At 38.3% G+C, this 26,945-nt stretch overlaps 2 protein-coding genes across 2 annotated transcripts in view; one reads left to right on the forward strand and one right to left on the reverse strand.

Moving 5' to 3' along the window:
• ipo7 (importin 7) overlaps positions 1-6,608 on the forward strand; it is a 31,883-nt gene extending 25,275 nt beyond the window's left edge. Inside the window, exons 20-25 of the mRNA XM_049465384.1 lie at positions 5-100; positions 876-1,096; positions 2,229-2,437; positions 3,598-3,804; positions 3,917-4,033; positions 5,498-6,608. Of these exons, the coding sequence (XP_049321341.1) occupies positions 5-100; positions 876-1,096; positions 2,229-2,437; positions 3,598-3,804; positions 3,917-4,033; positions 5,498-5,595 (948 nt within the window). The 3' untranslated portion in view covers positions 5,596-6,608. The remainder of the gene's footprint in view (positions 1-4; positions 101-875; positions 1,097-2,228; positions 2,438-3,597; positions 3,805-3,916; positions 4,034-5,497) is intronic.
• A 1,383-nt stretch (positions 6,609-7,991) lies between these two features.
• Positions 7,992-26,945, reverse strand: part of pkd1l2a (polycystic kidney disease 1 like 2a) — a 50,572-nt gene continuing 31,618 nt past the window's right edge. Inside the window, exons 26-41 of the mRNA XM_022687052.2 lie at positions 26,227-26,373; positions 25,215-25,414; positions 23,649-23,896; positions 23,344-23,545; positions 20,667-21,124; positions 20,468-20,564; positions 19,352-19,492; positions 19,080-19,265; positions 17,458-17,788; positions 15,001-15,134; positions 14,784-14,911; positions 14,016-14,176; positions 12,538-12,748; positions 10,821-10,922; positions 10,597-10,728; positions 7,992-9,309 (exon numbers count right to left, since the gene is read on the reverse strand). Of these exons, the coding sequence (XP_022542773.2) occupies positions 9,181-9,309; positions 10,597-10,728; positions 10,821-10,922; positions 12,538-12,748; positions 14,016-14,176; positions 14,784-14,911; positions 15,001-15,134; positions 17,458-17,788; positions 19,080-19,265; positions 19,352-19,492; positions 20,468-20,564; positions 20,667-21,124; positions 23,344-23,545; positions 23,649-23,896; positions 25,215-25,414; positions 26,227-26,373 (3,007 nt within the window). The 3' untranslated portion in view covers positions 7,992-9,180. The remainder of the gene's footprint in view (positions 9,310-10,596; positions 10,729-10,820; positions 10,923-12,537; positions 12,749-14,015; positions 14,177-14,783; positions 14,912-15,000; positions 15,135-17,457; positions 17,789-19,079; positions 19,266-19,351; positions 19,493-20,467; positions 20,565-20,666; positions 21,125-23,343; positions 23,546-23,648; positions 23,897-25,214; positions 25,415-26,226; positions 26,374-26,945) is intronic.

Below are 26,945 nucleotides of genomic sequence, written 5' to 3' on the forward strand. Positions count from 1 at the left end.
TCAGATTTTGACAGGCGACCCAGGAGAGGACCCAGAGTGTCACGCTGCAAAGTTGTTGGAAGTAATCATTCTCCAGTGCAAAGGACGTGGTATTGACCAGGTACCTTTCTTAACCCTTTAAGTCTAAACAGTTATGTGTATGTATATTGTATGTATGCTGGAAATTTGCATACTATGCAATGGTGTAAAATGTTACCTGAGCTGAATTCTGAAGTAGTATAGTGCTGTCTTAAGTGTGTTAATCAGCCTGTACTGCTGATACAAGGCAGGCCTGGGTCAATGAGCCCTGACCCTACCTGACCCCAGGATTTTTAGTCATCAGTTTTGTTCAGTCTGTGCCCACTGCAGCCTCAGCTTTCTGATCTTGGCTGACACAAGTAAAACCTGGCGTAGCCTTATGCTGCTGTTGCTGGTTTCCTTCAGCACAGGAAATGTTATTCGGAGATGATCTTCTTAGTGGTTGAGTTTCCGGTCTTACTATTCAACATAAATCTCTGAATTTTTAATTAATTTAATTTCTTTTTTTGTTACACCACTCTAAGTAAATTCTAGAGACTCTATTACTGAACAATCCCTCTTAGACCCTCCCTTTCCTACTTATTCTGATTTCCTTTGTGTGTGTGTGTGTGTATGTATGTGTGTATATATATATATGTGTGTGTGTGTGTGTGTGTGTATATATGTTTATATATATATATATATATATACATATACATACATACATACATACATACATACATACATACATACATACATACACACACACACACACACACACACACACACACACACACACACACACACACACACACACACACACATTTCATGCACTGCTGCCAATACAATGCTTAAATTCACCTTGGCTGTCTCTGCAGGTGGTGCCCTTGTTCGTAACCACAGCGCTGGAGCGTCTGACGCGGGAGGTGAAGACCAGTGAGCTGAGGACCATGTGTCTGCAGGTGGCCATCGCTGCTCTGTACTACAGCCCTCCTCTGCTGCTCAACACCCTGGAGAACCTGCGCTTCCCCAACAACACTGAACCAATCACCAACCACTTCATCTCCCAGTGGCTCAAAGACATCGACTGCTTCCTTGGGTACGTATACAACGTGATCAATTCTTTCAGCTACATAAAGGTCTCATTCCATCGTTTTTTCATTTGTTTTAAAGGGTCTAGTTGTGGTCTCTAGTATGAATGAATGTCACGTGAGCTGTTTTTTTTATTTATTTATTTTTTTTGTGAAAAAAAGTGGTGTTTTTATTTAGCCCTGCTTTAGATCACTGAATTACTGGTCTCTGAAGAAAGACAGGTTTTGGCTCTTGCTCATGAATATTCATACATGCAAAAATATCGCCCCTGATTGGTTCTCCTCCGCTGTTACCTGAATCCTGAGGGTTTCAATGGAGTTTGAGGAAGTGTTTCATGTGCAGCATCATATATAACTCAGAAGACCTACAGTATTTTACAAAGAACAAGAAAAAGTGGATTTTAGCGAAATAAGACCCTTTAAGTTGCACCTTTTTTGGAAGATGTGTTGTCCTAGAAATTATTGCAATGTGACCGTTTAAATGCTAATAATACAATAGCTTAACAAAGCAATTGTTCACTTATAAAGACAGCTGTTTTTTTTTTTATCATAGTTTGGGAAATAAATGTATATAATAATATATTATAATAATTCCCCAGTCACAGCTATTGATGCATTGGTCATTATTGCATGACTGTTCACATGTATAACAGTGAACAGTAATTCAGACAAACTGACAAGTAATAAAAAATAGACTATATTATTACGATTATAAAATATTATTTAGGTTGTGTCCATTTATTGTACAATAAATTGGTAATGTAATTATTGTGACAGTCCTAGCTGAGACAAATGTGTAAGTGATTGTAGAGACATCTTGCCAATTAAATAGGACTTTATGGAGCAGGTAAACGAGAAGCAAAATGAGAGTAAGAACCGTGATAGGTCTAAATTAAATGTTTTTGGATGATTTAGAGTTTGAAGAAGTGGGCTGGATCATCGTAACGTTCTGACTTTACTAGTGGCATGTCACTGCATGCATCTAATCCTCACATCACATGTAGAAAGTCTTCCCTGGACTGTAGAACTGCTGTAAATAAAGCAGGCTACATCTTTATTTGAACATGAAGGAGATGATGCCCCATTACTTTTTGTTTGCACAGTTTTATTAACAGTATTTTATTGTGTTGTGTTTGGCAGACTCCACGACAGAAAGATGTGTGTGTTAGGACTCTGTGCTCTTATGGATCTTGAGCAGAGGCCACAGGCTATCAATCAAGTAGCCGGTCAGCTCCTCCCAGCTACCATTCTTCTTTTCAGCGGTTTAAAGAGAGCCTACGCCTGCAGGGCTGAGCATGAGAATGATGACGATGACGATGAAGAAGATGGAGAGGAGGATGAGGACAATGGTAAGGAGGAAGTAATGTAGAAAGTGTATCACCTTAAATGCAGTAAGAGAAAGTTAATATTGTGGATATGGTGTAGGGCTGGACTGCTATATTGATACAGTTAAGAGAAATTGCACTATATGTAAACAATATAATAACCTAAATAAAGTAGTGTTAAATGATGGCAAGCAAAGCATTGTGTAAGTGAATCACATCAGAGAGAACATATAATTGGAAATAGTATCATTGGAAATCTGATCTTATTGGTTTAAGGGACTCGTAATACATTTTCATTACATTTAACTTTGTGTATTAAGATAGGAATATAAGCTTTCCATTACCTATATCTTGTGAATTATATCAAGCCATTAATCTGTAGTGTTTAACCATCTTTAAATGAATCTTTTTTTGCTGACTACTAGAAGCACAAGCTTTAGTTTCCTGTCCTTTACTTTTAGCGTTATAGTCCAGCGAATTTATTTATTTATTTATTTATTGTTTGTTTGTTTGTTTGTTAAATATTCCGAAAAAATGGTAACCAATATTATTATTATTAGTGTCTTATGGAAATTGATGGTAATCACTGACCCTCCAACACGTATTTTTTGAGCCTTCTAGTACGTTTGTTGTACTGAAGACCAAATATGTATAGTAATGGAGTAGAAGTACTTCACTACTTTACTTAACTACTAACATGCTGTATCTGTATCTACTGGAGTATTTGTTTTTTTCTTTTCCTTCTTCCACTTTTACTTTAACACATTTTCCATGGGTTTAATATAAAATAATTTTACTTTGATACTTTATGAGCTGCATCATTACAAACCCACAGTATCACTAAAGCCAGAGCAGTAGATGCTCTGAACTGTCATCAGGTAGGATGAAGCTGCTCATCATTCAGTGAATCAAGAGATCAAGCTGAGATAAGCTTTATACATGTCTGCTGAAGACATAAAAGATTGATTTTGTACTCCTTAATTTTAAGGTCTGCAATTCTGCATTACATACATTTGACTAATGCTTATATTAAGGAGATGCGACTACGTATATTATCGCATTTGTCACTATTGTGAGTTTAGAAACAATCAGTTGATTAACTGAGAAATTGGCAGTAGAAGGCAGTGAACATGAGTCCATGCCTGAATGTTTCTTTTAAATTTTTTAACCTGTTTTGTTTGTAGCTGAGCTTGGAAGTGATGAAGATGACATTGATGAGGAAGGCCAGGAGTACCTGGAGATGCTAGCCAAGCAAGCCGGAGAGGGCGGAGACGACGAGGACTGGGAGGAAGACGATGCTGAGGAGACTGCGCTGGAGGGCTACACTACTTTAGTGGATGATGAGGAGAACCCAGTGGATGAATACCAGATCTTCAAAGCCATATTACAGAGTAAGAGCAGTTTAATAGTGCTGAAAAATGTCCCACTCCCACGTAGAAAGAAATTACTGCTTCAGTTTTATTAAGAATGCTTTTCAACAGTAACAATCTTTCTTCTGTGCAGATATCCAGACCCGTGATCCCACATGGTACCAGGCACTCACCCAGGCTCTGGATGAAGAGCAGGGCAAACAGCTTCAGGACATTGGCACACTCGCAGATCAGAGACGAGCGGCACATGGTATGTCTTAAAGCCGGCGTTTGCTCGTGAAGATGCTTGTAAAAAACATATGGCTCATTCTAGAGCTCAGTTCTGTTATTGCTAATAAATTAAATTACACTATTTAAAAACACACTTGTATGGCGCATTATTTTACATCAGTAACAGTTAAAGGACTTTTTTTTGTGTCAATAATAAATATAATAAAAATACCCAAAGGTGTGTTTCCATTCATTACACAGTTAGAAGTGTAGATACTAGGGTTTAAAATACTCAAGCTTTTTACTCGTTAAAAAAAAGTAAAAAAGGGGGCGTGACTGGTCACAATATAACAATATAAACCAATAGGGAGTTAGAATGGTAGATGTTTATACTTCTCTACATCCAATCACAATCAGATTCACTCTATCTGGATGGAGAGATTTATCTGAATATGTTTTTTTTGTGGAACGATAAGAAGCTGTAATGAAAACGAGCTGGAATGAAATGGTAGTAACGAGGCTATTTATTTTTTTTTTTTAATGTAAGGAGTACAAAGTTAGATAATTGTGTGAAAATGTAAGAAGAAGTAGTAAAAAGTCATTTGAAAAAAATATATAATTACTGAAGTAAAGTGAAGATAATCAATATTTCTACTTAAATAAGATAAAGTATTTTTATTTCACTAATCACCTATCAATACCTATAGATAATTTAGATAGAACATGCAATTGTATATACTACACTATATATACTATATACTAGAACTTTTTTTTTTTTTTGTATTGCACTTTTATAAATTATTTCTTGTAGAATTGATGTTTGTTGTAGTTGTACAAATTAAAAAGGAAATACTACCAATAATGTGTGGGTCATTTAGCCAATTAGTGTATAAAGTGACTAAAATCTACATGTACAGGGTTCATACGCTCAAAACAACTGGAAAAGTAATGGACTTTAAAATTAGCAATTTCCAGGCCTGGATAAGATTTGGAAAAATAAAAATACCCAGAAGTTTTTGGAAAAGTCATGGAAATTCAGTCTTCAAATCTTTGTGTTTTTAGTGTATCTGATTTGTTTGGACCTACTATAGTCATATACTTTTAATTATAGTTTTAGTTTATTTTTGGTTTTATTGTCCATGTCTGCACTGATGTTTTTAAAAATTGTGTGGTCATGAAAATTTACCTTGGAGGCCTGGAATGTCATGAAAAAATAATATATTGAAATGTATTGGTTAAAATGTGTATGAACCATGCGTCTAGTGTTATTATAACAAACCTATTGAATAAAGTTTTTTTTTTTTTTTTTTTTTTTGAAAAATGTAATTAAATTAAATGAAAAACTTGCAATGTTTTTCCTATTTCAGAATGTCTTGTTTCATAGGGTTTTTATGTCCATAGGTTTGTAAGATTATAGAAGTATGATGTTCTTGCTTTTCCCCTTTTTAATTGAGTATCATTAATTGATTTAATGCATTTTATTTTTCTTTCTAATTTCTTCCAGAATCAAAGATGATTGAGAAACACGGGGGATACAAGTTCACTGCTCCAGTGGTGCCAAGCAATTTCAACTTTGGAGGCAGTGCCCCTGGAATGAATTGAGTCCCCTCTTCCCCCTTTTCTTACTCTGTGACTGATTGTAGTGAAGTGAAAAAAGCTTGTGTTGTTCCCTCAAGTAGTGGTTCCTGAACTGGTTCTTCTCACTCACTCTTCAATCTGACTATCAAACTGGACAGCACCAGTAGACGTGGGAAGGCAACCAAATGCAACCAATGGCTGGGAAAATAAACCAAGAACTTGCAAGTGGAAAAAAAAAGAAGCTCTGGACAATGTTGTCTTATGGAATCCAAAAAAAACAAACAACAAAAAAACGAGGGATACCATGATGGCAGCTCTTTTTTTCCCTCCCACTCGCATTCATCGGGGGCTATAAATTATCGAAATTGATAATGGGACAGAATCTCAAATCATTTTCACTGTTCTGGCCAAAGGGCCTCTGTAAGATTATACCTCTGGCAGTAGTGTGTCGACCTTTTTTTTCTGCATAAACGAAACGAGATCTCACGACGATGTAAATACCAGCCGAGGCTCTTGATTTTTAAGCAGCCTGGCCGAGCATCCAGAGGCATTTGTAAGGTGTCAAACGTGTATTCAAATGTAGCATATTGGATACTTGTCATAGCACTATGTGATGCCTGAAATCTGTAAATTAATGACTAGCACTTTCATATTGTTCAGGTCTCTTAGCCTTCTGTATCAGACTGCAATTTTTTTTAAAACTCAATTGAAGCTATTTAAAAACGAAGTAACTGTAACTTTGTTACTTGGCAGACGATTCGTCCCATACTGTCTGGATGTCAGATACATTTGCTTACGGTAAAGTAAGTGGCAATCCTTTTGCTGCTTGTAATGGAAATGTTTAGAATCGTTCCAGAATCGTGCTCTTAGTGTTCGCTTTCGGACACCGGAGACATTAAAACGTTGCGAGCCCTGAAAGCTGTTCGAATAACTCATAGGAGCATGTACAATTGGGCTGGATTTGTGAAGGTCTCAAGCATTTGGTTGATGTATGGATGAACCATCTATATATGACATTAAAAAGAAAAATAAGTTTATTGGCTTTTTTTGGTGTCGCAATAATCATTGGCCGTCCTGTGATGGTCATCAGTGTTTTTACCCTTTATCATTTTAGAGCCACTGTGTGACAAGAGAATAGCAATAACACTAAAGGGTTTTAGTTTTTTTTTTTTTTTGAGGCTGCACAACAATACCTACATAAGGATTTCAGGACTATCTATATAGACATAAAGAGCCGGTCAAAGTTTGGACACACACACTCTTATTTAATGTTCTTATCTTTTATTTTTTATTATTTTCTACATTGAGAATATGCGTTTCTCCACTGGTCTCAGCCCAGGACCCCCATTTTCTCATGGTCATTAAGTCACGACCCACTTTTGTAGAATACAAACCAAACAAATGTCTTATTTAAAAAAACTCATTTAAACATGTGTGCAAAGTGAATTTGAGCATTTTTTTAAGAAACTGAGGAGGAACACAAGAACTTAAAGTATAAAACTACAATAAAATTATTAAATATAAAATGTAGATATTTCACTTCCCTGCATTCAGTGTACATTAGTCAAAATATAAGTCTTTTAAGCTCTTATACAGTGTAGAAAATACAATTAAACCTTTGACTGCTACTGTATATATATATATATATATATATATATATATTTATTAGGGCTTAAAATAGGCCTGCAGAATATATTGTTGCTGCGTGGTCATCGCAGGATGTGCACAGTCACATCAGGCAAATTTGATCACTCGTCAGGCTTTTTGCTGCTTGATACAAAAGGGAAATTTGCACAATTTCATTTCCTATGAAAAAAATACTAAAAGCATTTTTATCTGCCCATTATAATACATTTGTTTAATATTTTTGGATACAAAGAGTGCTTTTATATAACTTTATGGTGTTGGATTATTCATTTTTCATGTATCATGATTTTCCCCTCCTGTCCAAAAAAAGAAGAAACAAGTTCACAATCTGGATATAACCAAGTAAGTTAAATAAGAGCCTCCCATTGGATAATTACTGCAAAGTTATTTAGCTCTAACTGATGCAGTGAGTAGCTTCTCACTTGTTAAACATCATGTGGAAAGACTCATTCTGTGGTTGTGGAAAATATAGAAGGGTTGGTCTGTTTCAGGAGGGTCAAATTATTTATTTGCATCAAGCAGAGGAGACATTTACTGGAATCTGATTAAGAATTGTAAAACACATTATTAAAAAGTGGAAGAACATAATCTTTGAGGAAGAAAAGTGGTCAGAAAATCATAAATTGTCCACATGAACAAACAAGTGGCCGTGTTCTTTAGCTTCTACTTCATGTGGCAAAAGGTAGGCAGGATACCTAGAACTAGTTCCTGTCCTATGACCTTGCGTGTATGTGGTGCGTGCGTGCTTCAGATTTATTAGAAAAATACCTGAATTTAAAAAGCATCACAAATATTCACCCTTCACTTTTATTATCTACAGAATATTTAATATGAAACTGATACATCAGACATCAAGTGTTGCAGGTTTAATCACTACTGTATTAAAGGACATGCTGAAGACATCAAGCAGCCAACACAGTACAGAGTTCCAGTCAGCAGTGTGGAGTACAATACTATTTACACACAGCGCATGAAATAAACTATATGGCCAAATGTGTGTGGACACCCCTTCTACAGCATGCATTCAGCTACAGGTGCATATAAAAATATATAGAATATTGAAAAGTTACTTTATTTCAGTAATTCAGTTCAAAATGTGAAACTCATATAGATGTTTTACATACAGAGTGATCTATTTTAAGCATGTATTTATTTCATTGTTTATTATGGCTTACAGCCAATAAAAAAACACAAAATTAGTATATTATATAAGACCAATTGGTACTTTTAGAAGTGTGGGCAGTGTGCCGAGTCCTGCTGGAAAATGAAATCCACATCTCCATAAGAATAGTACTGCCAATAGAATAGGACTGTGGAGCAGATAAACATGATCCCGTTTGCTTTGTATTAAGTCTGGATCATTTAATATTTATATATATATATATAAGTTATATGATTTTTAGACATTTCTAGTATTTCAATATACAATATTTACAGCATCTGTCACTGACTAACCTCCATTATAAGGTGCATAAATTACATAAATTGGCATTTTTGGTAGATTTTATGTTTCTAATTATATCAATATTAGAACTTTATTCTACCAATAAAATAAATATATATTTTTTTCCACTTTATAGCCTAGAAGAGTGGTTTAACTACCCCCAGTATTGAGCTGTGGAGCACTGGGACTGTGTTTCTTTGGAATGATGGTGCTCCATCTACTACTTTTTTTCTAGATGAATTGGGGTGATTATCATATAACATCATGACCTCACTAATGAATGCTCTTGCTGCTGAATGCAATCAAATCTTCACAGCAATGCAAAAATATCCAATTCTACTTCTAGGATTAACTTACGTTTTAACTGGACTGCAAAGACTGTTACTCCAACATAAGCAGGATAAACTTAATTTCCAAGAAAATAAGCTATGAATAAGTGGGGGTCCCAATACTTTTGTCCATATAGGTTCTATAAAAGCATCTCATTAAGCAGAATGAGAAGTAAAGTGCTATATAGTCTATGATATGACAGAAGGTCCTGTGTTGGCGATCGTGGCATCATTCTGCTGCTGGTTCTTCACTTTAACTCCAAACAGGCTGCAGATCTTCATTAGCATCAGGTCCACGATTTCCTCCTCTTCGGACGGCTGAGGAACACAGGGATGGGCTTGTTTAATGAGTCTTACAGAAATTAAATCATGGTTTTATACAGCAGTTTAGAGCCACTAAAGCCTAAACCATATATGGTTTTCCATTAATAGCTGAAATGTGTTCCTTAGAAGTAATGAAACATACCGGTCCTGCTTATAAAAGTTATAAAAGTTTATAAACTTTTATTGTTGTAATTTCTACCTGTGCAGCGCTCTCTCAAGTTTAACTGTGCTATAGGTGAGGATGATGTGTCCGTGTACTTTGGTATGCAGATACATCACAATATGCAGATCAGTCTATCAATACTAATACTAATACAATAACTCCTCCTCCCTGCTGACGTCCAACTATCTGCGTCTCACCAATCAGAGACCTACTGCTGCTGCTGCAGCTCAGCCAATCTGCTCTCCCTCCTGCCCCACCTCTAAACCCATACATCACCCAGTGCTTCTCCCAAACTACCCCTCCCATTTTTTAGTATTTTTAAAATGAGCTGAGGGTGGAATCAGCTAAAATCAGGGGGTTTTAGATACCCTTTAAGGTTGAAGAAGGAGGAGAACTCCAGTGTGAAATTGAGTTTGGGTGTAGTAAAACGTAATAACCTACACTTTCAAAGTTTTTAATGCCTCGTTTTAAATGTCAGGGCTCTCCGGATTCTGCCAGTGAAGTGTGGAGCTACTTTGAGCCTGGATAACGATGTAAAAATCGATTTATCTGCAGGGGCAAAATATGTATATATATATATATCATCCATTCTAAAGCATGTTTGGACAAACTGTAAAAAATTACTGGATCTCAGAAAGCTGTGGGAGAGCGGAGGTGGGCTATTTAACAAGGGCTAGTACTCTTTATCATGTTTTAATACACCCAAAGTCAATTCTTCACCTGAGTTCTACTTTAAATTAAAAGCAGTAGTGTATTCCTAAGTTGGGAGGGGACAGAATATTCTAATTATTGTTATCAGTGTCCTGGCATAACAATATTTGCAACATCAAATATATTTATTCTAATAATCGATTGGTCAGGTAGGTTTGTTGAATGTGCTTGCTTTTCTACATTTTGATGGTATTTCAAAAATTAATAAAGTAAACAAAACAATATGGTCTAAAATATAGAATTTAAGTAATAAACAATGTATTTACATTAACCTATTATTAAAGCACTCTTCCACATTCTCATTCTCTGTGCAATTACACATTCTCACCAAAGAGGTCTCCAAATCCCAAACTCCAAACTTACAGACTGTTGCTTTAATCTGTAGATGACTAATTTAGCATCTATACCTTATGGTGTATCTGTTCTTCACTGAACGCCACCAGGATGACAGATATGAACAGGTTCAGAACCACAAACGTCATGAAGATGATGCAGGATCCGACGATAAACGCTCCGAGAACAGGGTTATAATCCAAAACCTGGAATTTGAGAAAATTTTGAGTAATTACAGAAATATTGCGCAGATTTATCAAAAATGCAGTAAATTATTTTAATATTAAATCTCACATACTTCCTCATAGTTGAAGATTCCCAGCTGTAAACTGACGATTGTCTGGGCGGCATTGAGAAGAGTCCGGTACGAGTAAAGCTTCCAACCGTACAGCAGATTACACTGATGGAAGACCATTGGTATTAGCAGATAATTGCTTTAAACATCAATTTTGAGACAAACTGGGACAAAACAAATTTTCCTTCAATTTAGCTCATTAACCCACCTCTAACACAAGCACATGCACAAGCACAAGCACTCCTCCGATACATAATGAACATGAAGTCAGACACCACCTGTACCATAGCAGCATCGCTAATTAGTCAGCTCATTTGGAGGAAAGCGCCGGATCCCCAGCTCTGATACATCGACCAGTAGTTGCCTGTGCTCACCAGCATAACAACACAACAGGAGAGAATGCCATTTACCCACCCCTGAAAGAGCAAGGCCACAGATCATGGGTGGCATGGTGGCTTAGTGGTTAGCATATTCACCTTCCGGTGCTGGGGTCTTGTGTTCAAGTCCCTGTCTGGGTGGATTTTTTTAAATGTTTTTTCTTGTGTCTGCAAAGGGTTTTGTCCAGGGAATCAATTTTCTTCCAGTCCACAAATATGGAGATCAGTTAAATTGGATACTCTAAATTGTCTTGGTGTGTGTGTAAATGTGTGTATGATTGTATTGATGGCCCAGATATGGATTAAGTCAGCTTCTTAATGCCCAATGCAGTATTCCAGGTGGACGGTCATTTCCGGTTAAGAGTATGCTGTGCACAATTGGCTGCTGATTCTCACTGCTGTGTGTGTGGATGAGTGCTAAGTGTAAATGGTTATGTTTAAATGGTTCTGATTGTAAAGCGTCCTAGGGTGTTTATAAAGGCACTATATTAGTGTAACTTATGTAAGCGTGACTTGGGTTTCAAAGACTATATTTTCCTTTTAATGGAAAATATCCATTCACAATGCTATACAGTCCAAGACTAGACTTATTCCATGTCAGAAAAAATACAGGGTTTAAACTTGCAAAAATAAAGCCAACGCTTAGACAGTTGTGCCGTCTAGGAGCCATATATTCTTGTCTAACTTTTTTTTCCATAACACGTTTCATTACACACTTTATTATCACTATAAAAATCCAGCTCAAGCTCATGAATGGTGCAACAATCTAAGCTTTGGCTTTATTGTTGCAAGTTCAGGTCCTGAGCTTGTTAAGGTAGCTTCTGATCGGAAGCTACCTTAACATCCCCGATCTAACTTAGTACTCTAATAATAGAAGCCTCTGATTAGCTAAATAGGATGTGTTAGATTTGGTATGGGGTTGAAACCTGCATGATCCAGGATTCTTAATTAATAGTGGTAGAGATCACTTTTAATTTGATAATTCAGTATTAAATTCTACTTTAAAATATAGTTTAAAAAAGGGGCGCTAAGTGGGCCAGCAGTTTAAAGCGCTGGCAATATGATAGTAAGATTGCTTGCCATCAACTGCCAGAGCCCTGAGAGAGCACAGTTGGCACTCTTTCCCCTCATGACTCCTAGGGTGATGTCGATCAGCACGAGGCGTCTGTGAGCTGATGTATCAGAACCGAGTCGCTGCGCTTTCCTCCGAGCGCGCTGTGATACTACTCAACAATGCTGCATCAGCAGCAGTTAGAAAAGAGGTGAAGTGATGTACGTACATCTGAATTGGAAGATAAAACAAATAAATAAAAATCTATAAATATATGGTTTGAAGTTCTTACAGCAACAGAGTAGGCCAGGAACATGATAGTCATAACCACAATGAAGCCGGAGATGTCGTTCCATGCCCGCTGCAGCGTGGAGGTGATCATATGAAGCTTAGGGTTGAGGCGCAGCAAGTGCCACAGTTTGACAGTGGCAAGCAGAACCAGGAAAGCGATGATGTATCCGAGAACCGCATCAGCCGTCGCGGTTTCATTAAAACCAGCATATCTGACAAAGAGGAAGATGGTATGTATATCTGTCAATCCAGATGATCAATATACAGGAGCATCCTTAGGCCATTTTATAGGACTGTATAACAGTGACTGTATAAAAGCATGGAATCTGTGTTTTAATTTCCTTCTGTCCTAAAAAAATAAAAATAAAGGCAAGTTTTCTCCATGTTGTTAAATTCGCATCTAGAGACAATATGCAGTAGAGATTAGAGTCTAAGCAAGACTAGCCTACTCTACATTTGACTGGCCCACCCCCTTTTCTTTCACACCAAGAGTCTCAGACTGCCTTCATTGAGTTTAAAACACAGCCCAAATGACCAGAAGCAAAAATAATGTTGTGAACTTAGAAAAATAAGTACAGATATATACTTAAAAGAGTACAAAGCTTGTCCCTGAGGGCTGTTCCTTATACAGTGAAAGTCTTTTTTGTACCCATGTTTTTTGTACCAGTAAAGATTATAAAGATTATAAACTTTATCATCAACTGAATATGTGTGAAAACTTGATGATCCAAAATTGCCTGGCTTTCAAATGAAAAATATTGTTTATTAGTACAGTGATACAGAAACTGAATGTACCTTTTGGCTGGTTAAATGGTACAAATCTGTATTTCCTGCTTTTAGGAAAGACTTTGTACTTTGAGAGAACAAATCTGACCCTCTAAAGACCAATTTAATACATTTGAGGGTACAGTTATAAAAAGTGTACCTTTAAGTACAAGAAAGTATCTATATCCTACCTGGTGAAAGGTATTTTGGCCTTAATAAAAGTTCAAAGACATGGCTGAAACTAAATACTGTAGATTTAACTGATTATTAAGAAAATATTGATATATATATATATATATATATATATATATATATATATATATATATATATATATATATATATATATATATATATATATAAGAAATATTGATCAATAATAGTGTTATTGATTAACTAGCCAGTTGTATGACAGTAAAACTAATTCATATTGTAATACATACATTCTGTTCTAGCCAATGCTGCCAATCTTCACTTTAAAGTAAAACCCCAATTTCTTATGATATAGAAAAATAATTTATATATTATCACAGGGAAAACTAACTGCAGGAATTGTACACTAGAGATCATACTGCAACCAGCCAGCAGATTTGCTAGATCTGCGGTACCTTCACAATTTAAGGATTATTCATTAATTTGAATGTGCAATAACTGTAATTAAAGCATTAGTGGTGAAAACAAAAAAATATTCTGATGAACCCCCTCATCATACTTACTCATCTTTGTGGTTTTGGTAGTACTCAATGCTCTGGTTACCCAAAAGTGTCCTCTTGATAAAAACAGGTAACGCACTCCAGCTCAAAATAATGATGGCCATGTCTAACAGATTCCACTTGCTCCTGAAATACTCCCACTTCTGCTGCTTCATCAGTTTACCCTGTAAAAAAACAGCATTTATCATTTATCCATATGTTATTGTTTTATATAATATCATATAAATATACAGCTCTAGATATATAGATAGATATAATCAAGAGAAAAATGGATGATTACAAGCCATCAAACCAAGCTGAACTGCTTAAATTTTTGCACCAGGAGTGAAGACATAAAGTTATCTTACAAAGCAGTGTGTAAGACTGGTGGAGGAGAACATGATGCCAAGATGCATGAAAACTGTAATTAAAAACCAGTGTTATTCCACCAAATGTTGATTTCTGAACTCTTAAAACTTTATGAATATGATCTTGTTTTCTTTGCATTGTTTGAGGTCTGAAAGCTCTGCATCTTTTTGTAATTTCAGCCATTTCTCATTTTCTGCAAATAAATGCTCTAAATGACAATATATTTAATTGGAATTCAGGAGAAATGTTGTCTGTAGTTTATAGAATAAAACAACAATGTTCATTTTACTCAAACATAAATTATATTATATAGCAAAATCAGAGAAACTGATTCAGAAACTGAAGTGGTCTCTTCATTTTTTACAGAGCTGTATAAAACCAACCTTAACAAGTGAAAGCCTGTTCTACTGTGAACTTACTGACCTGCTGGAACATGTAATAAAAGATGAAGAGGAAGTAGACGACCTCAGAGGCCATAACAAATATATGAAGTCCGCCGGTGGACTGGTAGAGCCGGACGCTCTGCAGCTCGCTGCGATACTGAAACGCTCCTGCAGAAACAGAGAAGCTTAAAAACCTGCTGGATCTTATTTAAATCACATTTAAATAACCGTAGAGAGGTCAGGAGAACAGGACTGACCCACAGCTGTGGTCTCGAACATCAGGGTGACGATACAGAACAGGTTCACGTTGGCGTTATAAACAGTGAATTCAACGAAGATGGCCCGGGTGAACATATCCAGCCAGGTGTTCTCAAATAGATACTGAAGAGAACTGTGGAGGAGAAAAATCAAAAGTCTGTCATTTATTGATTTTAAGTGTGTTTTTTTAATCCATGTACATCAGCAGTGATGGTGCAGCTATTCCAGCAACGCCACAGCAACCCCCTGGGATACCACAGTAACTAGAAACCTCCATGCAACCACTAAGCAGCATCTAGTAAGTAATCACCTGGGATACCATAGCAATAACCTAAAAACACCTTACTATTTAACCAACAGGCAACACCATAGCAACCACTTAACAATCACTTGGCAACAATGTAGAATACCATAGCAAGCCTCTAGCAACACCATAGTAACCACCAAACATCTTACCAACCACATAGCAACACCTACGCATCCACCTAGCAAACACTTGGCAACCACCTGAACATAAAGCACCACCTAGCAACACTATGGCAACCACCTAAAAATAATACAGCACCACCTAGCAACACTATGGCAACCTCCTATCAACCACTTTAGAAACACCTGAAAAGAATAGAGCGCCACCTAGCAACACTATGGCAACCGCCTAGCAACCATTCGGCAAACAACAAAAAAAAATACAGCACCACCTAGCAACACTATGGCAACTGCCTAGCAACCATTCGGCAAACAACTAAAAAAAAAATACAGCACCACCTAGCAACACTATTGCAACCACCTAGCAACCACTTTAGAAACACCTGAAAAAAATACAGCACCACCTAGCAACACTATGGCAACTGCCTAGCAACCATTCGGCAAACAACTAAAAAAAATAAAGCACCACCTAGCAACACTATGGCAACTGCCTAGCAACCATTTGGCAAATAACAAAAAAAATACAGCACCACCTAGCAACACTATGGCAACCTCCTATCAACCACTTTAGAAACACCTGAAAATAATAGAGCACCACCTAGCAACACTATGGCAACTGCCTAGCAACCATTCGGCAAACAAAAAAAAAAAAAATACAGCACCACCTAGTAACACTATCGCAACCTCCTATCAACCACTTTAGAAACACCTGAAAATGTTAAGGTTAGGTTAATTACCGTATTTTTCGGACTATAAGGCGCACCGTATTATAAGACGCACTATCAAAGAACGCCTATTTTCTGCTATTTTTCCATACATAGGGCGCATCGCATTATAAGGCGCGTTAAGTGACACTAGAAAGGGTGCCTATATCAAAGTGAACAGGGGTGGCGCCATGTTTCCCTTCCCCCACCGGGGGTGGTCGCTTGCCGGTGGAGCGTCTCCGTATACAAATCTAGCTATTTCAAAGTCAAACGAGTGCTGGATATTAATCTACACAGATTCCTCTCCTGAAAACTGTTTATTTGGGTGAGTAACATGCTTCAGTTTATTTACAGTAAGCTTAGATTTCCAGATGTCCACTAAGGCTTGCTGCACCAGCGTTAGCATAGCTATCCGCTAGCACGCTAGCTAGTCACCTAAACTAGTAAAGTTAACCCAAACTTAAACGACAGCGTTACACTGAGTAATCCTGCGTGTTCTGGTAAGACAGTGAGATATTAGCTAGCGATTCGTCCCCCGTAGCTTGTTTTAACACGGTAAACAAGCAGATTACAGGCTGATAAAACTCACCTCTGAGAGAGTTAGCGCTTAGCATCTAGCTAATGCTAGCCAGGCAAAGCAGCACAGACTTACAGGCCGATAACTCCCCTCTGAACGGTGAACGCTTAGCGATTAGCATCTAACTCTAATAATACTGCTCCAGCAGTATTAAAAGTGCTAAATTTAAAAAATACTGATCTCTGAACAGTGAAAAAGCTAGCTAGCTAAGCGGTTAGCATCTAGCTATTGCTGCTCCAGCCTCGGAGCGGCACGGCTCTGCACGGAGTGTGTGTTTACTGCTCCTTACACCTGACGGGTAAAATTTAGATAATACTGATCTCTGAACAGTGAATAAGCTAGCTAATGCTATTTGCTGCTCCAGCCTCGGAGCTGCACGGCTCTGGACTCTGTATAGCACTGAAACTCTGTATAACGCTGCACGGAGTGTGTGTTTACTGCTCCTTACAACCTGACGAGTAAAATTGAGATAATACTGATCTCAGTGAATAAGCTAGCTAGCTTAGCGGTTAGCATCTAGCTAATGCTATTGCTGCTCAGCCTCAGAGCTGCACGGCTCTGGACTCTGTATAGCACTGAAACTCTCTATAACGCTGCACGGAGTGTGTGTTTACTGCTCCTTACAACCTGACGAGTAAAATCCATACAAAAGGCGCACCGTATTATAAGACGCACTGTCAATTTTTGTGAAAATTAAAAGTTTTTAAGTGCGCCTTATAGTCCGAAAAATACGGTAGATGGACCGTTACCTGCTTGCGTTTTCTCTGTTGGGTCCCAGGTCCACTACAAAACCTCCTCCTCTATACACAGCCACCCCACCCCAGATAGGGTGTGCTCTGAGTCTGGACTGGGTCTGGTACTGCCAGGGGGTGGGCAGGGTCTTAGACAGGTTGGCATCTATCGAGGGGTTCCAGCCAGGACCATACGAGCCCAGGTCCTCCATGTCCCAGGAGTACGGAGCGTGGCAGTCAGGAACAGAGTTCCGCATGGATCTGTCCACCCTGCAGGATCCGTCCTGCACTCGGACCTGACGCAGACGAGCGTTCCCTACCAGCTTCGAGTTTCCGTCTGTGATGAAACCTAAAAGAGCAAAACGCAAAACAAGACATTAAAGGGGCACTGAACTCCCTGATTTTCGCTGAATCCTCCCTCATCTCAAGTTTAAAAAAGGCTAAAAAGTCAGAGAGGCAGTTTAGGAGGGTCACTGGGTGATGTATGGGTTTAGAGGCGCGGCAAGAGGGAGATCTGACTGGCTGAGCAGTGTGCCTCTGATAGTAATGAGACGCAGATGGTTAGACGTCAGCAGGTGGGTGGACTGATTTGCATATTGCGAGCGTCTGCCTACCAAAGTACACAGAAACATCATCCTCAACTATAGCACAGTTAAACCTGAGAGAGGGCTGCAGAGGCAGAAATTACCAGAATAAAAGCATTTTTTTAAGGTTAGTAAATTACTATACAAATTTTAAGCAGGAATGGTATGTTTCATTGCTTCAAATTAACACATTTCAGCTGTTAATGGAAAAAATATGGTTTAGGGTTTAGTGGCTTTTTTAAGATTAAAGGGAGAATTTAGTTAAAAGCTCTAATTTACACAAGTTTCCACTCAACTGCCAAATGTTGTTGATCAGTTTGAAGTCTCTGGGTGCCGCCATCTTGAAATAAATTTGTGGCAAGCTATGTTTCAAGTCTGATGGACATTATTACTGCCAAATGGAGTTGTAATAATACTAATGTTGAATGGGACTAAGGGGTTAAATAATTTTGTCAATGAGGAAAACACAAAAAGGGCATTTGTTGGTATATTAGAAAAAAATATTGTTGTAATTTATGCTGCATTTTTCCTCAAATTGTCCTTATTTGATCTGATTGTGAACAAGATAAAAAATAAATTGAAATACTTCAATGAGAAAGTAGGCTCATAAATATTTGGACAGTGAAACAGTCTTCATGTTTTTTTCTACAAAGCCTCCTCATTTTAGGGGCAGAAACGTCATTGGAAAAATTAACTTTTCCATAGATAAAATGTCCTTTTTAATAATTTGTTAAGAATCCTTTGCAGGCGATGAATATCTGAAGTCTGGAAAAGCCATGGACATCACCAAAACTGGATTTCATACTTTATGATGCTTTGCCAGATCTTTACCACATCTGTCTACAGTTGTTGCTGTTTTTATTTATTTATTTATTTTTTTTTTAATCAGGTTTAGATCTGGTGATTGACTCGTCCACTGCAGAATTTTCCACTTTGTTGCCTTAAAAAATACTCCAGGGTTGCCTTCGCAGTATGTTTTGGGTCATTGTCCATACAATCAACCATTATGTTTAGTCATTAGGAACATACAGTACCTATATGTTAATAAAAACATACCTGGTTGTTGCCCGAAGAGGTTATTTAGGAGGGTGCTGTTAGCCCACTGAAACACTTCTCCGTGGGTCATGCTGTCTGAGATGCCGTTGCTGAAGCTCTGCTGAATGTGCTGAGTGAGGTAGAAGGCGTTCGGATCACGCTGACCGTAAGCCACCAGGAGCAGCATCCAGAGAAAGCCCATGTAGACTAAAACAACAGGAGCAAACATCTTATCTTACACAAACTGCTTCATTCAGCACATCATCAGCTTTATTACTGAGAATCTGCCTTACTGAGGATCTCTCGGATCAGCCCGAAGACTTTCTGTTCTTTGATCATGTTGTTCCTCATCTTCTCGATATTAGAAGGCGGAGGGGGCTGATAGAAACTGCAGGTGCTGTCCCTTCGGGCAAAGCGCACAGCATCTGGATCATCTGCAGACAGTCAAATATGCTTTAATTATATTATATTTAAATTATTTTATGCTATAAACAATCTTATTGTATGTGGTTCTTTCAGAAATACTTAAAAGGCAAACAAACGTTATGGTCCATTTATACAAAATGCTTTATTTTTTCCAATATGTTAAGTTAAATAAGGTTCTATTCATAGGACAGGAGAAGTTACAGGGGTTGGACAATGAAACTAAAACATCTGGTTTTAGACGACAATAATTTATTGTGGCGACGGACAGTTCTGGTGGAAACAGGAGAGTTGAGGTGCACATTGAATTCTGCCATGATTTGAGCAGCTGTGGTTTTATGTTTTTTGGATACAATCCGGGTTAGCACCCAAACATCCCTTTCAGACAGCTTCCTCTTACAGCGTCCACAGTTAATCCTGTTGGATGTGGTTGGTCCTTCTTGGTTGTATGCTGACATTACCCTGGATACCGTGGCTCTTGATACATCACAAAGACTTGCTGTCTTGGTCACAGATGCGCCAGCAAGACGTGCACCAACAATTTGTCCTCTTTTGAACTCTGGTATGTCACCCATAATGTTGTGTGCATTGGAATATTTTGAGCAGAACTGTGCTCTTACCCTGCTAATTGAACCTTCCCACTCTGCTCTTACTGGTGTAATGTGCAATTAATGAAGATTGGCCACCAGGCTGCTCCTATTTAGCCATGAAACCTCCCACACTAAAATGACAGGTGTTTCAGTTTCATTGTCCAACACCTGTATATATATTTATCATTATTTGTTTATATATTTTCCTAACCTGTTTCTCTGTCAATTCCTCTGTGCTGCTGTAACATTGCAAATTTCCCTATTGTGGGATTAATAAAGGATTATTTTATTGTCTCTCTTATCTTAATATTTGTACTCGGTCTTGCCCAGCACGTTTCCAACATATTGGACAAACTCTGAATTTTGGAAAGCCACACCTCTAAAACTTCAGTTTACCTGAATTTGGAAGATTCCCATCAATGGGAACGTCGCCATATTCCTCCTGATCAACTTTCTTCAGCACCAGAGCAAAGAAGACAGCAAATCCAAGCACCTGAAAGAGAACAAGGAAAGAAATGAAGCAAGACTCAAAAAAATGTTGTTTAAAAACACTTTAAGCTGAAAATAAATTAATTAATTATTAAGAGTCTCTCACCTTCACTGGCTGGGTAATGAAGAGACTCTCAAAAAAAGACACGAGCATTGAAATGAGCCAGCTAATGGACTTCTGTTTCCCATAGGTCAGCCCATACATCATGGTGAAGTACGCCGACACGCCGCTGGTGGCTGCCACAAGAAACCAGCCCACAAACACGAACCACCAGGGCAGACCTTTCTGACAGCACTTCTTCTTCTTCTTGTCTCCACTGTCTCCACCTTCCACAGGGCTGGAGCTGCCGGAGTACCAGTCCCCGCTGGAGCTGGAGAAAGGGTTGGGTTCCAGCAGTCCCTTCATGCTCTGGACCTGCAGCACTGCCCGGCTGTAGCCGTCCGGCTTGGAGAACCGTGACGGACCCAGCAGCTTCAGCTCTTTCTCCACGTTCTGGAGCTGCTTGTAGAGATACTGTCTGTAGAGGTGCCGCTTCTCGTTTGAAGTGCGTTCAGGGCTGCCCTCTGTCAATAAGGTGAAATGGACAAAAAAACAACATGATAGCAACTCAAAAAGGTCCTACAATGAGAGAGAGAGAGACTAACAATCATGCCTAAGCATGTCTGGCTAGGGATCTCTATCACTAGGGGGAGCTTAATCTGCAAAGATTTATATTGACTAGGTTTTTTGTTTTATACACATCCTATTACAGGGGTTGGACAATGAAACTGAAACACCTGTTATTTTATTGTGGGACGTTTCATGGCTAAATTGGAGCAGCCTGGTGGCCAATCTTCATTAATTGCACATTGCACCAGTAAGAGCAGAGTGTGAAGGTTCAGTCAGCAGGGTAAGAGCACAGTTCTGCTCAAAATATTGCAATGCACACAACATTATGGGTGACATACCAGAGTTCAAAAGAGGACAAATTGTTGGTGCACGTCTTGCTGGCGCATCTGTGACCAAGACAGCAAGTCTTTATGATGGATCAAGAGCCACGGTATCCAGGGTAATTTCAGCATACAACCAAGAAGGACCAACCACATCCAACAGGATTAACTGTGGACGCTGTAAGAGGAAGCTGTCTGAAAGGGATGTTCGGGTGCTAACCTGGATTGTATCCAAAAAACATAAATCCCCCAGAATTCAATGTGCACCTAAGCTCTCCTGTTTCCTCCAGAACTGTCCGTCACCACAATAAATTATTGTGGGCTAAAACCAGGTGTTTCAGTTTCACTGTCCAACCCCTGTAGCATAGCAACCAGCATGGCCGCTATGCACCGCTATGCACCAATATGGAAATTGTGGGCTGATACTGATAATTGTTACACTGCCTGGCCAAAAAATGTCACCACCATTAGTTTTAATAAGCTTCTGCAATGTCACAAGATTTTGTTCAATCCATTGTTGCTGGATTAATTTTTCACCAAGATCTTGCAGCAGCATTGATGATGATAGAGTCTGACCACTGCACAAAGCAGCTCTTCTCCATCCAGCACATCCCAAAGATTCTCAATGAGGTTAAGCTCTGGACTTTGGTGACTTTTTTTGTCCAGGCAGTGTATTTAATTATTGATCTCATATCACATAAAAATGTCTAAATAAATCAAATTAACTGGTCAAAAAACAATGTTTTTCCACTATCAAGTGATAGTGCTGCAGAGAGATATACACACACCTATAAAAACTGTCTGCCATGTAAGAACTAAGAAAACAGCAGTGGAAGAAAGACAAGGTTAGAGTGCATCCTGCTGTTTATGAACATTTCAGTCTTAAAAACAGAAAAACAGGAAAACATTAAGTATTTCTCTATATGGCTAAAGTTAAGTTTAAAGGGTTTAAATGGAGCTTTTTCACTGTAGATTATAGTTTTTTTAGGGTGACCAAACGTCGGTATTTCCCGGGACATGTCCGTATTTCACGTCCTGTCCCTGGCATCCCTGTTTTTTTTTTTTAAAAGTGAGAAAATGTCCTGGTTTTTAAATTACCTTCATTGGACCACGGCGCTGCGTGTGACATAATCCCTGAGCCGCCTCAGTGAGAGCAGTCAGAGCACCTAACACCCCCCCCCCCCCCCCCCCAACAATCACAGTTCAGTATCACTGTTACAGTACACACACCTCGCTCCATAATCCATCGCCAGCCCCCCTTCTCCAACAAACCCCCCACCCCCCCCCCAACCGGTCCCGTGTGTCCTGGTTTACACGCATGAAAATATGGTCACCCTATCGTTATTAAATTACTTATTCCTTTTGACTGCCAGAAGCAGCTGGTTTGGTAAGCAGCCCTGTCCACACATATCTGAATATTATTAATATGAGGGTCTTTTCACTGTAAAATATAAGGCTTTGTAAGTTTTTTTTGGAACAGTAAACATTTAAATTGTGCAATTTTTCCTGCTATGTTTACACACTCTCTTTATTTTTGATTAAATAAAAAAAACTAATGACATATAAAATACACCTTAACTTTATTTACTTAACTCCTGTACATAACTGCTGATGCTCATATGAAAAAATATAACATATAGATATTTCAGAAACTGTAACCTGTAACTAACGCAGTGAAATGACTGAGAAGAAATGCAGAAATTTTAGTTCCATTTTTAGTGATATTTTTTAAACAGTGCTGAAAGGGGAAATTAGGCATTTCACAGGTTTCTTTTAATCTGTTTCTGTCAAGCTGACAGAAACAAGAAAAAACTTTAAACCAGGGTGAGTATGTGAGCATGTTGAGTCCAAACCTTGCAGATTCACAGCTCTCAGAGAGAGAGAAAGCTCTTTCTTGCAGTCATCAGAGTAAAACTCGCCACCCGCGCGGTTCTGCTGCCGAATAATGTCCTCAACCAGCGACAGCAGAGCGTTAATATCCATGTTCCCACAGTCCATCCTTGGCATGGGGCTCCTCAGAACCTTGGACAGGGACTGGGCTATCTTTTTGATGTCCTAAAATATATCACAGCTATTATTAATATCTCATCCTAGAACTAAAATAAAAAATATATATTGTGTCAGAAATGAAAGGCTCATCCGGCCTGGTGTGCAGTACCTTAATCACAGTATCAGGAGTGATCTGTCGCTCAGTCTGTGGAGAGGGAGGGTCAGTCGGGGACACCCGTCCTGTTTTCCCCTGCTTGGTAGAATCTATCTTGGGCTGCGGTTTAGGAGCGTTTTCTGGCTTTCGTTCTCTTGGCCGGGTGTTTCTGAAGATGCTGACGATCAAGAGGTTGATGGGGAACATGATGATGGAGCTCTGGATGCCAATCATCACTTGCTGCCATGTAAACTCGATCTTACCTGAAGACAGAGATTGATAAGTGAAGCTCTAACAATGTTTCCATACTGAGGCCATGCAGCTGTAGCATAATATACAGTCAATAAAGTATCTATCTATCTATCTATCTATCTATCTATCTATCTATCTATCTATCTATCTATCTATCTATCTATCTATCTATCTATCTATCTATCTATCTATCTATCTATCTATCCAAAAAAATTCTGTTTTGGAAAATGAAGTGTAATGGGATGGGGTGCTACAGACTAGTAGCTCTCCAGCCCAGAGAGTTGTTGAACCCAAATGCAGAACAGTTGAATTCAAAGCAGGTAGAAGAAATAAACACACCGCTCCTCAAGCGTAATCATATAAAACACACCTTAACTTTACTTACTTACCTCCTGTTCATAACTGCTGATGCTCATATGAAAACATATAACATATAGATACTTCAGAAACTGTAACTAATGCAGTAAAATGACTGAGATGAAATGCAGATATTTTAGTTCCATTTTTAGTGATATTTTTTTAAACACAAAAAATAAATCTGTTTTGGAAAATAAAGTGCAATGGGGTGGGGTGCTACAGACTAGTAGCTCTCCAGCCCAGAGGGTTGTTGAACCCAATTGCAGAACAGTTGACCTCAAAGCAGGTAGAAGAAATACTCCTGTTCATAACTGCTGATGTTTATATGAAAACATATAACAAGGGTTAATGTACATGTAGATAACATGTATATCAACACTTTATCAAACCCGTGTCGTCAGGGTCATGGGCCGGGAAAAAAATGCCCTTATAAGGAAATAGGGAGCTCAAGAACGGGTGGAAAAACGAGAACAGGCAGAAACTAAAGTCACGCTGAGCGCGACAGAGAGACAGGGGAGGAATGTAAACAAAAGCTCACCAGAGAAGCATTTTCTTTTATATTTTTCATCGTCGTTCATTACAGTTCAACCAACCTCACAGGCCAGATGTTTCATGTCAGCGGATCACATCTGGCCCGTGGGCCGCCTATTGCCGTAGACACACCTAGTATGTAAAGAGATGGACCCAGGAGCCAATGGGAAATGTGTTTTACTCATCAAGGTTTCATTTCCCCCCAACATAAGGCACACCCTAAATATCACCATATTCCATTGAAACGACTTAGATTACTGCAATCAATATAACTTTATATTTAATAGGGTAGTTTTTACAGTGTTTTTAGAAAGTGTCTGACATCTGATCTGATATATTAATATTTTCTCATACTCCTAACATAAAATAGTTTTTTAATGTCATGATGATTAGTAATTAAAAAAATGAATGTGCAGTGCAGTAAGGGAAGGTCTGCTTTACCCAGATCCATGGTCTGCTCTGAAGGGTCAGTGGGTATTCCCCAGAACATGATGTTGGTCAGCATAGTGCAGAGCAGCAGAGAGAAACAGCAGGAGACCCGCTGAACCCGAGTGAAGTTACTGCTGGGCGGACGACTGATCACAGAGAACCATATGTGACCATCCCGGAAATCTTTTGCGGTCTTCATGAAGAACAGATTACTGTGGAAAAAGAGAAGCAGTAAGATTTCATCAGATGCATGGCCAGAAATACTGCCTTTAAAATTGCTAATAATCAGTAAGGTCATTAATTCCAGTAAACTAATAACTATAACTATTTATCACTTTAAAAAATGTATTAGTTTTTTTCTTTTTCAAAAGGTTCCTAGGGATCATCAAGATGTTTTTTGGCAAATGTGAAATAAGCCCTTGTGTTCCTTTTGGTCAGCAGTGAGAACTGTCTAAGATCTTTAAATGTTGTTCTAAGTTCTTTTGTGACCTCCTGGATGAGTTGTCCATGCCCTTTTGGAAACATTTTGGTCCACCAGGTTCACCAGTGGGAAGGTTCACCAGTGTTCTATGTTTTCTCCATTTGTGAATAATAGCTCTCACTGTGGTTCTCTGGAGTCCCAAAACTTTAGAAATTACTTTGTAACCTTTTCCAGACTGATAGATGATCAATGACTTCAGATTGGGGTATAATGTGTTGCTTTTTGAGATATTTTATCTTCTTCAGGCTCTATTTAGGTGATTTTCCTGATTCTACAGGTCTGCAAGTAATCAGGCCTGGTTGTGGCCAGTGAAATTTAACTAAGTTTTACAAACAATATAACTAATCACTGATAATTCAATTTTACAAATAATTTAATACTTTTTCATGGCACTGTAAGTAGAAACAATGAATAGGCTGGCGTCCCAGTACTTCTGTCAATTTTAATGATTTTAAGTTATATATAATTATGAACATCATCATTATTACACAAATAGAATTAGATTAAGCAGGCCAGCAGACCTTTAAACCAATCGTCATTTACCTAAACTGTTTTAAGTCCATCTCTGTGGCCACAGGAAAGACTTTATCCAAGGTACACTCTCCCACATCGATGGCCAGCCAGGAGCTGCACAGGAAATGCCACTTCTGACCTGTCTCCAAGTCCTGAACCATCACCTTATTCACAAACCTGAGGAATTCACATCAAAGATACATGCATTTTTATAATACAGCTCTATTATTATATAGACAAATATATCAAAGTCAAAGTCAAGTCAAAGTCAAAGTGGTTTTTATTGTCATTTCAGCTATATACAGAGTACACAGTGAAATGAAACAACGTTCCTCCAAGGACCATGGTGCACATAAACACAGTGTAGACAGAACAATAGTGCAACAGTACAAAAGTGCAGACAGACAATACAACACAATACAGACAAAGAATAATAAATAACAAGACAGTGTGCAAAAAAGACCAGGTGAGGTAGTAATTACTCTATTACACAGTGTGCAATAGAGTCCAGTGAGGTAGTAGGGTTTTTAGTGCTTTCCATTTTCTGGGGTAAGTGGGGTAAGAGTGTGTGTGCATGTACAGAAAATATATATATATTTATATTTATATTTATATTATAATATATAATAAATAAAGAGGCACACAAATGATTTACAAATTAGAATTACACTGATTTGTTACTTGGGTTTCATAGGTAATAGGAACTAGGGATTGCATTATCAGATTATTTGCTACTGGCAAAAATATAC

This window comes from Astyanax mexicanus, chromosome 16 (genome assembly GCF_023375975.1).
Source record: "Astyanax mexicanus isolate ESR-SI-001 chromosome 16, AstMex3_surface, whole genome shotgun sequence".
Classification (NCBI taxonomy): Eukaryota; Metazoa; Chordata; class Actinopteri; order Characiformes; family Acestrorhamphidae; genus Astyanax; species Astyanax mexicanus.